Genomic DNA, 14,732 nt, shown 5'->3' with positions numbered 1-14,732 from the left:
CCAGCCACCACTGGGCTTTTTGTGTCACAGCTCTCGAGGGTCTGGCCCTTCACACAGCCTGACTTCCCGCCTCCTTTCCTGTAAATGGTCCCTTGGGGCTGTGCCAGCCCCTCCCGAAACCTCACAGGCAAGCCCAGAGTCTGCCGGTTCCCAGGTCCTTGCTGGGAATGTTCCATCCTGACATCCTGCTCCACCCAAAGGACACTCCACCCCTGGACAGATACCCACCAAGTTTATAGACCCGGAAGTGACCCAGGGCTTTCCCTATGTGGCTGCATTGACCCCGGGGCCCCGGGGCCCCACTGGAGAATCCGTTAACTAGGGATGTGGCGAGGCCAAACCCCGAGGCACCTCTTTAGGGAGTTCTCCCTATTCACCTAGCACCAGCTTGCTCCTAAGCTCTTGGGACAAAACTGCCCACCCAGCCATGTACCCACCTGAGGTGTTCCATGTGGCCAGGGCTGCCTGTAGCTTCCTGGGGAGCTTGGGCTTCTTCAGAGAGAGGAGGGAGTGCAAATGGCTGTTTGTGGAGCCCCCAGGTGCAGCCGATGCAGTGGCTCCTCCCTGCAGGAATTTGGGGACCCCCTCCCCAGGTGTTCTAGGGTTTGCAACATTCTTCCCACCCATGGATGTCAGCGGAACCCCTACTGCGCTAGGCTTGGGCACGGGTTCTGGGGTTGGGGTGAAGACATGGTCCCTCAAATCACACATTCTCTTTAAAAAGCACACAAAGACGCTAAGGATTGGGGGCTGTGTTCTGAGGCAATAAAGGGCTGAGAAAATGGGGCTGGGGTGGATGAGACCTGGAAGACGCTGGCTGTGGAGAAAACGAAGGCGTCACCCAGCGAGGGGGAGCAGCACATACAAAGGCCCTGGGGTGGCTTGGGCCAGTGTCTGACTTGCTGTCTCGTCAGTTCATGCCAACCGTGGGGCTGTGAGGAGCGTGCCACAGCTTCTGCACCCCCACACGAGGTGGATGCGGCTGCATCTGGAGCCGGCATTTCACTCGTCTGCTCAAGACAGCCCAGCCTACAAGTGGGAACCTGAGGCCCAGAGAAAGAAGGGGCTTGACCAGGGTGGCAACTGGGATCCTCTGATCCCAACCAGATTGGGGTCTTTGCCCACTGATGCCGTCTTAGTCCAGCCTGCAGGGGGTGGTGAGACGCTGAGGCCCAGATGGGGAAGGGGTCATGGTCAAACCCAGTCTGGCTGATCTGCGGGGCAACTTCCACAAGTTGCAAACAGATGCTTAGCAACAGTGATACCAGAAATCACTGTCCAACCCCAAAAAGGGAGGACTGGAGGCCTAGCCCTACTAGGAAGGGAAGCAGGGGTAACGTGCTTACCCAGCGGCCTCATGATCCCTAGAGAATCGCCCCACAATGCTCCAATCTCCTGGTGCACCTCTGCAGCGGGTCCCAGGGCCACTGCCACGGGGTGGACACAGACCCCTATTCCATGGGGGGCCTGGGGTGGAGGCCACTGCAAACAGTGAAGCACCTGCCCAGAGGAGGTGACAAGGCTGCGGGGGTGTGAGGGGCTCCGTCATCTTTGCTGTTTCTGAGGCTTTTGGTCGAGGCCCTTGGTCCCGTCAAGATTTCTGGGGCTGCAAGATCTGATTCTCTTAGAACGTCCCCAGGGAAGCCCGTTCCTGCCAGGCAGGGAAGCAGCACCCAATTCCAGGCGGACCGAGGGAGGCAAGCTGCTGGAAAGAGAAACGAGAAAACAGGCCCAGGGTCTCCACGGGCATGGGACGCAAACGTGGTGGCAGGTGTGCCTACCTCGGGGCTGGCCAGCTCCATGGGGCCAACGATGGTGTGGGGTATTCTCAAGGGGGCACACACTGGCCCAGATCCTGCCAAGAAGCAGGATGTAGGATCCACCACAGCCCCTCAGGCTCTCACCCCAGACCCTGCGCTCCGCGCCCCCCGACCCCCGCCCCCAGACTCCCCTCCCCACCCTATGCTGCTGTCATTGATCCAGACTCAAAAGTCTGCGGGGGCGGGGGCGGGGGCGGGGCAAGGGCGCATCCACGGGCTCACGTTGTGGAGGTGAGCACTGCCTGCCCGCACCTTTGGGTTCCCCCTACTGGGCAGCCCCTGCAGTGTAGCCAGAGACTTTGCCAGCTTTCTGGAACCTTCCTTAAGGCAGCACCATATGCCCTTTGATTGCTGTTCCTTCTCCCTCCTGTGGCTTGGAGTCTGGCTGGATCCTGAGGAAAAGGGCCGTGCCCAGAGAAGCAGGGAGGCCTGCCATGCGGGAACACTTCCCCCTCCGCCGCTTCTCCAGCTCCCTCATGTGGGACTGTGCTCCTCAGAGCCGAGTGTAAGTGCCACACCATCCTGCCGGCAGCACAGCCAGAGAACGCAGGCCTGGCCTGGAGAGTCTCCCAGGGCGGCCACTGCCACGGCGCTCGGGGGGGGGGGGTTCAGACAGACTCCACGCTCTTTAAAAATAATAGCAAGTTTCGGGCAACCCTCTTGGGTCCCCTCCCTCTTTGGGAGATTTGTACTATTGCTCCATAAACTTTGCTTTGCTGCCCACCAAAAATAACAGCAAGGTTCTTTGTGAACGTTTGAAAATTTCTAAGATGGGAGTTTTTTTTTGTTTTTATTTTTTAAGATTTTTTTTTAAGATTTTATTTATTTATTTGAGAGAGAGAGAGAATGAGAGCGCGAGAGGGAAGAGGGTCAGAGGGAGAAGCAGACTCCCTGCTGAGCAGGGAGCCCGATGCGGGACTCGATCCCGGGACTCCAGGATCATGACCCGAGCCGAAGGCAGTCGCTTAACCAACTGAGCCACCCAGGCACCCCTATTTTTTAAGATTTTTATTTATCTGACAGAGACACAGCGAGAGAGGGAGCACAAGCAGGGGGAGTGGGAGCGGGAGAAGCAGGCTTCCCACTGAGCGGGGAGCCCGATGCGGGGCGCGATCCCAGGACCCTGGGATCATGACCTGAGCCGAAGGCAGATGCTTAACGCCTGAGCCACCAGGCGCCCTAAAATGGGAGTTGTAAGAGATCGTCACTGAACTCCAGAGAACACTCAGACTCAGGCTGTGGGGAAGATCGGGTTCCGTGGTCCTATTCACAGGGGCTCGGAGCCGGTGCTGCGGACACACGTGGGCATGTGCGGGGGTCACGACATCTGGAAGGGTCACTGGCACCGAGTGGCTGGGAGCCAGGACAGCGGCTCACATCGTGAGCCAGTTCGGCCCAGAGGCGGACAGGGCCCCTGCTGAGAAACCCTGCGGAATTAAAAATGAGAAACCTACCCGGGATTTGGGGGGTGTCTACACAGACAATTACAGACAAATGCAGAGATCCCGTACCTGAGTGGGTTTCCCACTATCACTGATGAAGGAAAAAGCCACCGAGGAGCTTAGAATGACTCCTGTTTAGTATCAGTGCAGGAGCAGCGTCCACCGAGAGGCTGCGCTTTGCTACGGTGTGGAGAGGGCAGAGAAGCGCTAGGGGGGGTGGCCTGTGCCACGGGAGGTCACGGCCACAGAGTAGACACTTAGGGATCACTGTCTGCAGGGATGCCTGGGGGTGGGGGAGGAAACAGGGCCCTCAGCCAGCCTCCCCAGACCCTTCCCGCCTGGCTACCGACTCTACCGACTCTTCCCCACCAGGGCAGAGGCCACTTGCTTACAGGTAGACAGCAGGTGCTCAATACCATCTGTTGGGTAGATAAACAAATGTGGGACCGAGTCTCCCAACTACGGAGAGAGGGGTGGACAGGATGGCTGCCCCGGCCAGTTGTGTCTTGAAAGCCCTTTGCTTTCCGTGATGAAAGGGCTGAGGTTTGGCTGTGGGTGGAGTGACAGGCCACGGGCCAAGCCTTCCCAGCCCACAGAGGAGCCACCGGAGCCCAGCGGTGTGAGGTCGGCCTCCAGGCAGACTCTTCTGGCCTGGCCGCAGCTTTCCCCCCAGCCTTGGAACAGGCCTGGGGGCGAGGGGGGCGAGAAACGGACCTTGGCAGGTAAAGAAATAACTCACTTTCAGTGCTTTTTATGTGGCCTTCAAACCACTTTGCAAACACTGCCTCCCAGTCACTCGGAGGAGGAAGCCAGGGGACAGGCAGGGCAGGTCCAGGCCCGCTGCAGCCCCTCCTGGGTCCCCTTCTCCCTCCCAAGCTGCGCCGCCGCCGCCCCGGGCACCAGGAGATCCGCCGGGGGGCATGGTCTAGGTCCCGTCCTCCAGCACCTCCACGGGCCTGTAGGACTTCCAAGCCTGCAGGTTACAGCTCTTCAGGATGGTCCCCAGCTGATTCCCAGGGCCCACTTCAAAAGTCTGGGGGAACTCCGTGCCTTTCTTCCTCTCGTATATGGCATGCATCGTCTGCTCCCACTTCACCGGGGAGACCACCTGCCGCACCAGCAGTTTCTGGACGTGTTTGGGATGCATGTATCTGTTCCCATCGACGTTCGAGTGGACGGAAACCAGAGGCTTCTTGACACCAATCGACTTTAGAACTTGTGCCAGGGGCTCCAAGGCTGGCTCCATGAGGCGGGTATGGAACCCCCCGCTAACGGGCAGCATCTTGGTGCGTCTGAAGTGATACTTGGAGGAATTCTTCTGGAGGAACTGCAGCGCCTGGATGAAAAAGGAAGGAAGTTTAAGCCAAGGACATCTTAGGGGAGGAAACACGGCGAGGCGGCCCCCCCTGGCACATCGGCATGCTTCATCCTGCAGACAGTTTTGAGGACAGGCTCCCTTCACCTCTTTGTTCCAGTACAGATCGGTCGTGTACGCGGTGACCCAGAAGCCCTCCTCTGGGGCTGTGACCACTCACACAGCCCTCCTGAAAGAGATCGAGGCTGGGGAACGCGGTCCACCCCAGCGCCTCATTCACTGTCCTGGCGGCGCTGGGCAGATCATTCAGCCTCTCAACTTTTGTCATCCACACAGTGAGCACAGTTTCAGCTGCTTCACAAGGTTGCTGGGAAGCGATCAGACAGGAGGTGTGAAAGGGTCTGACAACATGAGAACGCCCTACCTAGTGTGAGTTTGCAATTATAAGCCGGCTACCCTTCACAGTTTTTTTTTTTAAAGATTTATTTATTTATTTTTGAGAGAGTGAGAATGAGAGAGAGCGAGCACACGAGAGGGGGGAGGGTCAGAGGGAGAAGCAGACTCCCCGCCGAGCAGGGAGCCCGATGTGGGACTCGGTCCCGGGACTCCAGGATCATGACCTGAGCCGAAGGCGGTCGCTTAACCAACTGAGCCACCCAGGCGCCCTACCCTTCACAATTTTTAATAAGCCTGTCTTCTTATTACTCCATAGCCCTCAAGATAAAACTTCCAGAGGCGCCTGGGTGGCTCAGTCGTTAAGTGTCTGCCTTCGGCTCAGGTCATGATCCCAGGGTCCTGGGATCGAGCCCCGCATCGGGCTCCCTGCACGATGGGAAGCCTGCTTCTCCCTCTCCCACTCCCCCTGCTTGTGTTCCCTCTCTCGCTGTGTCTCTGTCAAATAAATAAAATCTTAAAAAAAAAAAAAGATAAAAATTCCGGAGGCTCCAATCCTCATTTCTTTCTTTCTTTTTTTTTTTTTTTAAAGAGTTTATTTATTTATTCATGAGAGACAGAGGGAGAGAGAGAGAGAGAAGGAGAGGGAGAAGAAGGCTCCCAAGGAGCAGGGAGCCCGATGCGGGACTCGATCCCAGGACCCTGGGATCATGACCTGAGCCGAAGGCAGACGCTTAACCATCTGAGCCACCCAGGCGCCCTCCTCATTTCTATCGGAACCCCATCATCTTGAGCTTTCTCTTGAGAAAAGAGCTCTGTCTCCCTGAAGCCAAAAGCCTTCCCCTGAAGGGCGTCTCAGCTTAGAAGGGGCCTCCCAGGCTAACAGGCCCAAACTTGGAGCTGTTTGCAAACTACATAATTTGCAAATAATTTAAAAACAGTAGATATTCTTAAGAGACCCTAGGCCCTGAGGACACAGTCCGGGGCCTGCCACCCTGATGGTCCTCCCCTGGGCTCTGCCGAAGGGTTTCCTGTGTGCTAAACTGTCACCAGTCTCTCTGGCCCCGTCTCTGGCCTGCCACCATCCTGCCACCATCCACAGGTGCACGGAAGCTGGGCCAGCTGTTCCCTGGAAGACAGAAGGTGAGCCCAGCAGCTGCCTGACCTTGGGTGATTTTGCCTTACCTCTCTGTGCCTCAGTTCCCTCATCTATAAAAGGGGGACAACACTGGCCAACTCACAGGCTATCCAGGAGAACCCTGCTTGGCACATAAGTGCTATGTGACCGTTAGCAACTGTCTTGCCTGCCGAGCCCATCCATGTACACTGGAAAAAACTATGTAACAGGATGGCTCTTTGTGCCCCCGGAGGGTAGGAAGGATTCGTATTTTTGGTTGGACGGCACTTGGTGACCCGCCTCTGTGGGCCCCTCCCTGTAGAGGCCAGCGCAGCCTGTGGCTCACCGTGTCTCACTGTCCCAGGCCGGGAGGCTGTCGGCGTCCCACATAGGCTGCTACAGCGGCCTGAGCGCCGGCCAGAGCCCAGGGCGGCCGAGCTCAGCACAGCGAAGCAAACTGCAACGGAAGTGGGACCCCAGCTGTGGGAAGCACTGAGGGGCCAGGCTGCCTGTCACTGCAGCAGGGTCCAGCCTATCCTGACGCTTCACGTCACCGCCACCCGTCCTCCAGCCCCATCTTGCTGAGGGGCACCCAGTAGCCCCTCTGAACACCGGCCTTTTGGATCCTTCCCGCCGTGCCTGGGCTGTCTGGTCCGTGGTGTCTGCGTGGATGGCTACTCATTTCAGCATCTCGCAGTGCTTTCCACGTAAGGCCTCGGGACTCGTCCAGGTCGCATCCCAGGCTGGGGCCACAGGAGTCAAGGCCATAGCCTCAGGGCCCAGGAGGCAGAGGTCAAGGGGTTTTTACCAATCAGTGGTCGTAAAGGGACTCTACTGCTCAGGAAAGCCCTGCCCTCACCTGAGCTCTTTGCTTTGGCACCAAAAGGCTAACGCTGGGGATCCGAGCAGTTGTCATCCCGTGTACCCAAATGTCCGGGAGCTGCGCAAGGAGACGCCAGCCCTGGTTTGGGGCCCCTCCCTACCCACTTCGGGGCCGTCCCAAGGCTGTTAATGGGAACGAGCAACCAGTTCCACGATCCACGTGGGGCCACTGTCACCCATCCTCCTGTGCCCTCAGAACTGTCACAGGAGAGACTCTCGCTGGTTCCGAGGAGATGGACAGACTCCTGGCATACCGGCAAGGCCTCTCAGGGGATGGCGGACTGCATGCAGTCGAGTGGAGGAAGAAGGTTCCAGAATGAGACAGACTGGCACTCCGTTCTGCCTCCACCATCTCTAAGCACTGGCCTCTCCCTCTGCCTCAGCTTCCTCGTGTGTTAAGCACACAGAGGACTCCCTTCTGGGGAACACAAGCTGGCTGCAAGGTCTACTTGACACGAGCTGTGTAGACACTGGCCCTGCAGCTGCAGCCCCTTGTGCAGGATCCGGCGTGGACTCAGCAACCCGGGGCCAGGCCCTCAGTGCCCAGCTGCACTTTGCCGTCGGCTGCTCGCTGCCTCCCTGCCTCCCTGCCTCCCCTCTTCCCGGCAAATGTACCCTCCATGCACCGCTCCTGGTGTCACCTCCTCAGGCCTCCGGGCAGCCAGCCTGACCCTTACTGTGCCCTAAACCCACAGTCACCCGTTCCCAGCTTATCAGTCCAGGTACCTACCCTCAGTGCCTGTTACAGAGGAGCTGCTTGAGAAATGTCTAGGGAAGCAGTGAATGGAAGGAAGGACAGAAGGAAGGAAAGAAAATGAACTTGGGCTAAATAAAAACAGATACCTAAAAGGTACAGTGGGGCGGAGTAACCTACCAGGAATGGCTTCTCCTCTCGCTAAGGAAGCAACCAGATCAGAGGTGAGAACCCCAGAACTTACTACAGGAAGGCCCTGGGGATCATCTGGTCCAACCCCTTTACCTAGGTGGGCTAGGTGATTTGCTCAAGGTCCTCGTCTATGCATGGTGGAGTGGGGACAGCATCTCAGCCTCTTGCCTCCCTCTGCAGTGCTCACGCCACCTCCCCCCCGCCACCCTGTCACTCTGCCCCCCCTGCCCCTGCTTGCCCTCAGATACTTCCCAGAGACTGTGGCTTGGCAGAACACTCATCACACCATCATGGGCTCCCTACTGTGGGTGGGACAATTCTAACCTTCTGTATGGGCTGGGGTCTAGGAAGGCTGTTCCCATCAGTACCAACCTCCAGGTGTCCTGAGATCACCCTGCAATCAGGAAACAGGTAGTTGGCCACCTCACACACGGGGTTCTCTATGCCCAAAGTCTTGCAGTGTTCCCGGGCTTCTAAACAGGCGAAAGTGAACTTGGACTGAGGCTGGCCGAGGACAGACAACATCCCGCTGGGGACAGCTTCCGAGGCTTCCTGCATGGCCTCGGCTCGGACTTTCACTGCATACAAACCTATCCAGAGAGAAGCGCATTTGGAACAATCAGGGCACGTTATGACGCGGGGGAAGCCCAGACCTGCGAGACAAAGTGCGAGTTCACCCAGCGTGCCGGAGACGCTGACGCTGGTAGTTATCAGCAGTCCCCAAGGCCACAGTTCTTCGTATCTCTACTACACAGAGACAGCACCACCGTCATGAGAGAGGTGGGTGCTGTCCTTAGCACCATACAAACGAAACCACGGAGCTCCCAGCCTTAAAGCTGGCTTGCTGTAGGATGCGGTTCTTAACCAGGGGTGATCTTGCCTTGGGGCAGGGTCTGGGGACACTTGTGATTGTCACAACAGCGGAGTGTGTGCGTGGGGGGCGTACGCGTGCATGTTACTGGCATCTGGTGGGCAGAAGTCAGGGATGCTGCTCCACATCCTACAATGCACGGCCCCACCCAAATCAAGTTATTATCTGGTCCAAAACATCAACAGTGCTGCTGGTGAGAAACCCTGGTGCAGGGAGCAAGTGCAAAGGAACAGACTTGGAGCTACATATACTGTTTTGGGCAAGTCATGACCTTTCAGGTTCAAATTTTCAGTTAGTAAAATGAGGATAATACTATCTCATCTGCCTGGATTGTTGAGACAACTGCGCATCAGAATTTCAATAACAGGATTCTCATAAATCAAGCTTTACTGCCCTCACTTGGAGCTGGAGCTGACACTGCCAAGACAAATGAAGGGAAATGTAGAGCTCCTGGTTCAGGGCGGCTCAAGTTCAAGGTGAGAGGACAGGCTGTGCCTGGGGCAGGCAGCCCGTGATCGTGAGGTAAGAACGGCCTGTGACGACTGGACATCCGTCATCCTGGTCCTGGGTCTGCTCCCTGGGGGAGGGGATGACCGGACCAAGGAGAGGTTAAGGGACGAGTCCAGGGTTTCCTGGGACCACAGAGAGGGTCTGAGGAGCACACCCTGCACCCTTCCTAGCACATCTTCCTTCCCTCAGCACCTACATACGTTTGTACTGGACTGTTGGCCCCTTACACAGGTAGGGAGCACATTGTGGAGCAAATACAATGAGAGCCTGAGGTAGGAAGTAGCAAAGAACCCACAGAAAGTGGAGAGGGCACACGGAAGTCCTCCCACGCAGGTGTTAAAGAACTATGCAAAACGTCAAGTGAAAAAACACAGGATATACATAAACTATAACTCTGCAAATTATGTGCACAGAAAACCTATGTGTGTATAAAATAGTTTTATTAGGGGCACCTGGGTGGCTCAGTTGTTAGGTGTCTGCCTTCGGCTCAGGTCATGATCCCGGGGTCCCGGGATCGAGCCCCACATCGGGTTCCCTTGTTCAACAGGGAGTCTGCTTGTCCCTCTGCCCCTCCCCTGACTCATGTTCTCTCTCAAATAAGTAAAATCTTTAAAAAAAATAAAACATAGGGGCGCCTGGGTGGCTCAGTTGTTAAGCGTCTGCCTTCAACCCAGGTCATGATCCCAGGGTCCTGGGATCGAGCCCCGCATCGGGCTCCCTGCTCGGCGGGAGCCTGCTTCTCCCTCTCCCGCTCCCCCTGCTTGTGTTCCCTCCGTGTCTTTCTCTGACAAATAAATAAATAAAATCTTAAAAAAAATAAAAGTCTTATTAGGAGGTGTGAATATGCAACATTTTTTATCGTTTCCTTAACTGTGCTAGAATGCTGTTTCTTAAAACACTGAAGTAAAAGTCACATAAAACATAACCAGTTTCAAGGGTTTAGTTCGGTGGTATCTTTTGTATTCAGAATGTTGTGCAACCACCTGCTTGCTCTAGTTTCAAAACTTTCCATCCCTCCATAAAATAGCCCGTATCTGCCAAGTAATCACTCCCCATTTCTCCTTTCCTCTGCCCTCCACCCTCATAATCTCTAATCTGTTGTCTCTGGATTTGCATATTCTGGACATTTCACATAAAAGAGATCGTTTCTTTCAATGAGCATGCTTTTGAGGCTCATCTGTGTTGTAGCATGTATCAGCACTTCCTCCCTTGTTATGGCTGAAGAATATTCCATTGCATGGACAGAGGGCAATTTGTTTATCCACTCATTTGATGAGAGACATTTGGATTGTTTCCATCTTTGGGCTATTTTGAATAATGCTATTATGAACGTTTGTGTACAGGTTTTCCCGCGTGGACATAGGTTTTCATTTCTTAGGTATATACCTATAGGCAGAACCACTGGGTCACATGGTGATTCTATGCGTAACGTCTTGAGGAACTGTCAGACTGGTTTCCACAGTGGCTGCACCATTTTACATTCTCACCAGCCATGTCTGAGGGTCCTATTCGTTCACATTCTTGCCAACACTTATTATTTTTAATTTCCAAAATTTTATTATTTTATTATATATTTTTAATTGAAATCATCCTAGTAGGTATAAGGTGGTATCTCAGTGTGGTTTTGATTTGCAAGTCCTTAATGATCAGTGATGTTGAACATCTTTTCACGTGCCTGTTGGCCGTTTCTATTTATCTGCTTTAGAGAAAGGTCTGTTCACATCCTTTGCCCATATTTAACTATAAACAAAACAGTTTAATGGGTTTCACTATGAGCAAAAATCCTAAGTGAAACTGATATGCTCAAGATCGAACATTTACTCTTTTTCATTCCACGACTATCTACTGGCCATCTATCACGTGACAGGCACGGGGGCCGTGGGAGTGGACTGAGAGCACCCAGGACAGCGCGGGGGACAGTCAAGCAAACAGAGCTCAGGAGATTACAAAAAAGAAAGAAAATCCCCAATGAACCCTTCAGGATTAAAAGGGAACCAAGGTGAAGTCTGGTCCTTGGGTCCCCATGTCATTCTCATCCATGTGCTTCCTTCTTTATCACCCGAGTGGCTCCAGAATTATTTTTGACAGTGTCCTTGATCCCCAGTGAGCCCAGCAAGAGAACACCCCGGCACAAAACCAAACCCCTTCCTGTGTACCTTCAGAAAATTCCATGGCTCCAGCAAATACTAGGGCTGCAAATTCTCCCACACTGAATCCGGCAGCAGCAACACAGTTCTCAATAACCTGTGGTGACAGATGCAGGACATGAGGCCGAGGTCTCAGGAGCGGTTCAGTCCAGGGCTCTGCACTGAGACCCGGCAGGGTGTTCAGAGGCTCAAGGAACCAGGAGCCACTGGCCTGACGCTCTGGCTAGAAGAGTACACACAGAAGTGGCATTGACAAGCCCTGAACCAGCCCTTTTACTGATGAGGAACTTTGCTGGCAAGACAAGTTAAAGCCTGCTGGCTGACTCTGGTGAAGCTGTGACTCCAACCCAGGGCTCTGCATCCTCCTGCCTCTGCCCTGGAGATGCCTCTTAGGCCGAGGGAGACGGAGGGAGCTACGCAGAGAAGAGAGTGACTCTCTGGATTTGATTCTTAGTTTGGGAGAGTTCCCTAACTTCTCCAAGCCTTGGTTGTCCCATCTGTGGGATGGGGTAAGGGCAGGACCTACCTCACAGGGTTACTGAGACGACACCAAGATAATGTCTCTACAGTGCTTAAGCACAGACCTGGCCGAGGGTAAGGGCTCCATGAATGTTACAACCACCACTTCACTAATTCTGTTATGTGTCTGGGTCTCCTTGCCTCATCCACAAAGTAACTGTATTTACTTCACGAGGTTGTTGTGAGAATGGAGTACAGGGTTCAAAGCAGTAGCTTCACATTTACTGTTTTGATATTATCAAATGTTAACAGCAATCAATTCACACCTTCAAGCGAAGTGACATTCTCACACATCATCTTCTTAATGATCCCTCATTTAAGGTCGAAGTTCAATCCTTTTAAAATCATTTAGTAACTAACAAATGACTGAGGGTCATTTAAAATCATCGAGGGGCATCAAGGAGAGCACGTGATGGGATGAGCACAGGATGTTAAATACAACTGCTGAACCACTGAACTCTCCCTCAGAAACTAATACTACACTATATGTTGATTAATTGAATTGAAATTTTAAAAAAAGTAAAAGAAACACACACACAAGAAAACAGAAATTTAAAAATCGCAGCCCAGGCTCAGTAGATGGAACATGCGACTCGATCTGGGGGTCTTGAGTTTGAGCCCCGTGTTGGGTGTAAAGAATAGTAAAAATAATCACCTTTTGCAAAATAAATAAAATCGCAGTCCAGCCCTGACTCCTCAGCCCCTTTCCCTGCTCTGTTTTCCTTTCTGTAACGCCATATTTATCATACTATGTCATTTACACAGTGTATTTATTCTTCATCATCCCCCTTCCCTAACAGGCAGGCTTGCCTAGGGCCATGTCCCCAGCGCCTACAACAGTGGGAACTCGGTAAGACTCTGCCCAATGCGTCAGACGTGGGAGCACTCGGGCCTGGCGGATGCGGGCCCGGGCACAGCCCATCCTCCCCGGGCGGGCCGCGGGGCGTCGGGCCTCACCGCGGGCTGCAGGTGATGCAGCTTCTCCACGGCGGCCAGCGAAGCCACGAAGACGGCGGGCTGGCAGTGCGCGGTGCGGTCCAGGGCCTCCTGCGGCCCGTGCAGGCTCAGCTCCAGCAGGTCGTAGCCCAGCACGCTGCGGGCGGCGGCGTAGAGCTCGCGGACGCGCGGGTAGCGGAGCAGCCCCCGGCCCATGCCCACCACCTGGCTGCCCTGGCCCGGGAAGAGCAGCACCGAGCACTGGCCCGGCGGCCGCCGCGCCGCCACCTCCCGCGGGCCTTCCTCCGCGGCCGTGGCGTCTCGCAGCAGCTCCGCCACGTCCACGGCGCGCGGCGGGGGCAGCGGGAAGTCCGCGGCGCCGCGGCGGCAGCCGGCGCCCCAGCCCCGGGCCCACGCGGCCCGCGCCACCCGCACGCTCATGATGAGGTTGCCGCCCGCCGCGCGTTACCGGGGCGACCGAGGCCGAGCGGCGGCGGCGCGGGGCGGCGCGGTCCTTGACGCATTTCCCGCCGGGCGGGTCGCGGCACCGGGGGGCAGGGAAGAAAGGTTCCGCGCGTACGAGTTCCGCCCCGGAGCCCGCGCGGCTGCGCGCCGGGGGCCTGGAGTGACCCAGGCGCTTAGGGAAACCCGCGCGGGAGCGAGTAAAGCGCCGCCCCGCGCCGCACAGCCGTCCTCCCGCGGCAAGAGTTCCTGAACGAGCCGCGAGCGCAGTGTCGTGCTCACGCTCCCTCGCCGGAGAAGCTTCCACCTTGTTTCTCCTGTGCAGAAAGCAAGAGAACAGCTCTCTTTCACAATCTTTCCTGTAAACCGAACAGGCACACAGAGGCATCCGATTCATATCTGCTCCATTGAACAAAGCCCTGGATGTTTGTCAGACATTAGCGTCTTTAATTCCGCACAACGACGCTGTGATGGGTAGGAGCTATTATCCTCCATCTTTGGTCAAAGGCTCAAAGACTTGAGTGACAGGTGGTTAGAGACAGAAGGGGGATCGGAAATGGGGTTACAGGTTTCTGAGCGGCGGTGTGAGGCAGGGTCGGGGAGAGCCTAACTCTGACCTCACCCCCACTTGCTCCTCTCTCATTTCCTGCCAGCCTCCTCTACGGCGCCCGGGAGACAGACGGACACACAGACAGACACCCACGCACACCCACACGCACGCACGCCTCATAATGAGAAAGATGTACGTGGAATTACATCAGCAAATCTACTTCAGTGAGTTTGTCCTAAGACTCAAATGAGCAAAGCTCTAACTCTCAGAACATCCGATACAGCCTTGCTTTTGACAAGGAAAAAGTGGGGAAAAGCCCTATATTCGACGAGAGGAGATTCGTTAAATGGGTTACGGCAAATCTATACAACGCTGAGGCCATCAAAGATACGGAGGAGATTTTCAGGTTAAGACATGAACAGAGCACACACTGCCTCCAGAAGCCCATAAATCCACAGGAAGGGAATCTTATAAAGACCTAAATCCACAAGGACAGGGAGAGCAGGAAAGAAAAGAACCCCTGGAAGCTGAAAAGCAGGAAGACCAGTATTACTTGACTTAGCTGACTCCAGACAGCCAAATTCCTCTGGACAGTGGGGAAAGCTGACCAACCCTCATTTATACAAGAGCCTTCTCAAAAGCTTAGGGACTGGCAGCACTAGCTGCTTGTAGATCTAAGGGTGAAAGAAGGTTAAAATAAAGAGGACTGTTTGAAGGTATCTTTGAAGAACAGATCTTTAGACCCCTCTCTCTAGCCACTGAGTGGTGCCCCTCCCTCATTCTGGCAAACATCTGGGGTTTAATTCTGGAAAGGGCTGGACATGCCAGGGACAGTGGTGAATGTGGGTATTTTGTCAAAACAGGTGGATGCTGAATGCTGAA

General features: G+C 54.9%; 1 protein-coding gene across 2 annotated transcripts; it reads right to left on the bottom strand.

Moving 5' to 3' along the window:
- Positions 1-2,886: 2,886 nt before the first annotated feature.
- MCAT (malonyl-CoA-acyl carrier protein transacylase) lies at positions 2,887-13,305 on the bottom strand. Of its 2 annotated transcripts, XM_027595530.2 has the most exons (4): positions 12,860-13,305; positions 11,393-11,480; positions 8,228-8,445; positions 2,887-4,598 (listed from the first exon to the last, which is right to left on the bottom strand). In XM_027595530.2, the coding sequence occupies exons 1-4, from the start codon at positions 13,277-13,279 to the stop codon at positions 4,188-4,190; spliced, it is 1,137 nt and encodes a 378-aa protein (XP_027451331.2). In that variant the 5' UTR covers positions 13,280-13,305; the 3' UTR covers positions 2,887-4,187. The 2 variants fall into 2 exon arrangements, with proteins under 2 accessions (XP_027451331.2, XP_027451332.1); XM_027595531.2 differs by lacking the exon at positions 8,228-8,445 and having other exon boundaries at positions 4,382-4,598.
- Positions 13,306-14,732: the final 1,427 nt, after the last annotated feature.

Source organism: Zalophus californianus, chromosome 9 (assembly GCF_009762305.2).
Source record: "Zalophus californianus isolate mZalCal1 chromosome 9, mZalCal1.pri.v2, whole genome shotgun sequence".
Taxonomy (NCBI): domain Eukaryota; kingdom Metazoa; phylum Chordata; class Mammalia; order Carnivora; family Otariidae; genus Zalophus; species Zalophus californianus.
Note: the sequence above shows the minus strand (reverse complement) of the source record. Positions and strands in the feature narration are given on the sequence as shown.

Excerpts from the sequence above, each read along its gene's own strand:
- MCAT (XM_027595530.2), bottom strand. The coding sequence starts at position 13,279 with ATGAGCGTGCGGGTGGCGCGGGCCGCGTGGGCCCGGGGCTGGGGCGCC. Across the intron at positions 8,446-11,392 it reads AGCCATGGAATTTTCTGAAG|GTTTGTATGCAGTGAAAGTC; the intron begins GTACACAGGAAG and ends CTCTCTGGATAG. Across the intron at positions 4,599-8,227 it reads TGATCTCAGGACACCTGGAG|GCGCTGCAGTTCCTCCAGAA; the intron begins GTTGGTACTGAT and ends TTTTTCATCCAG.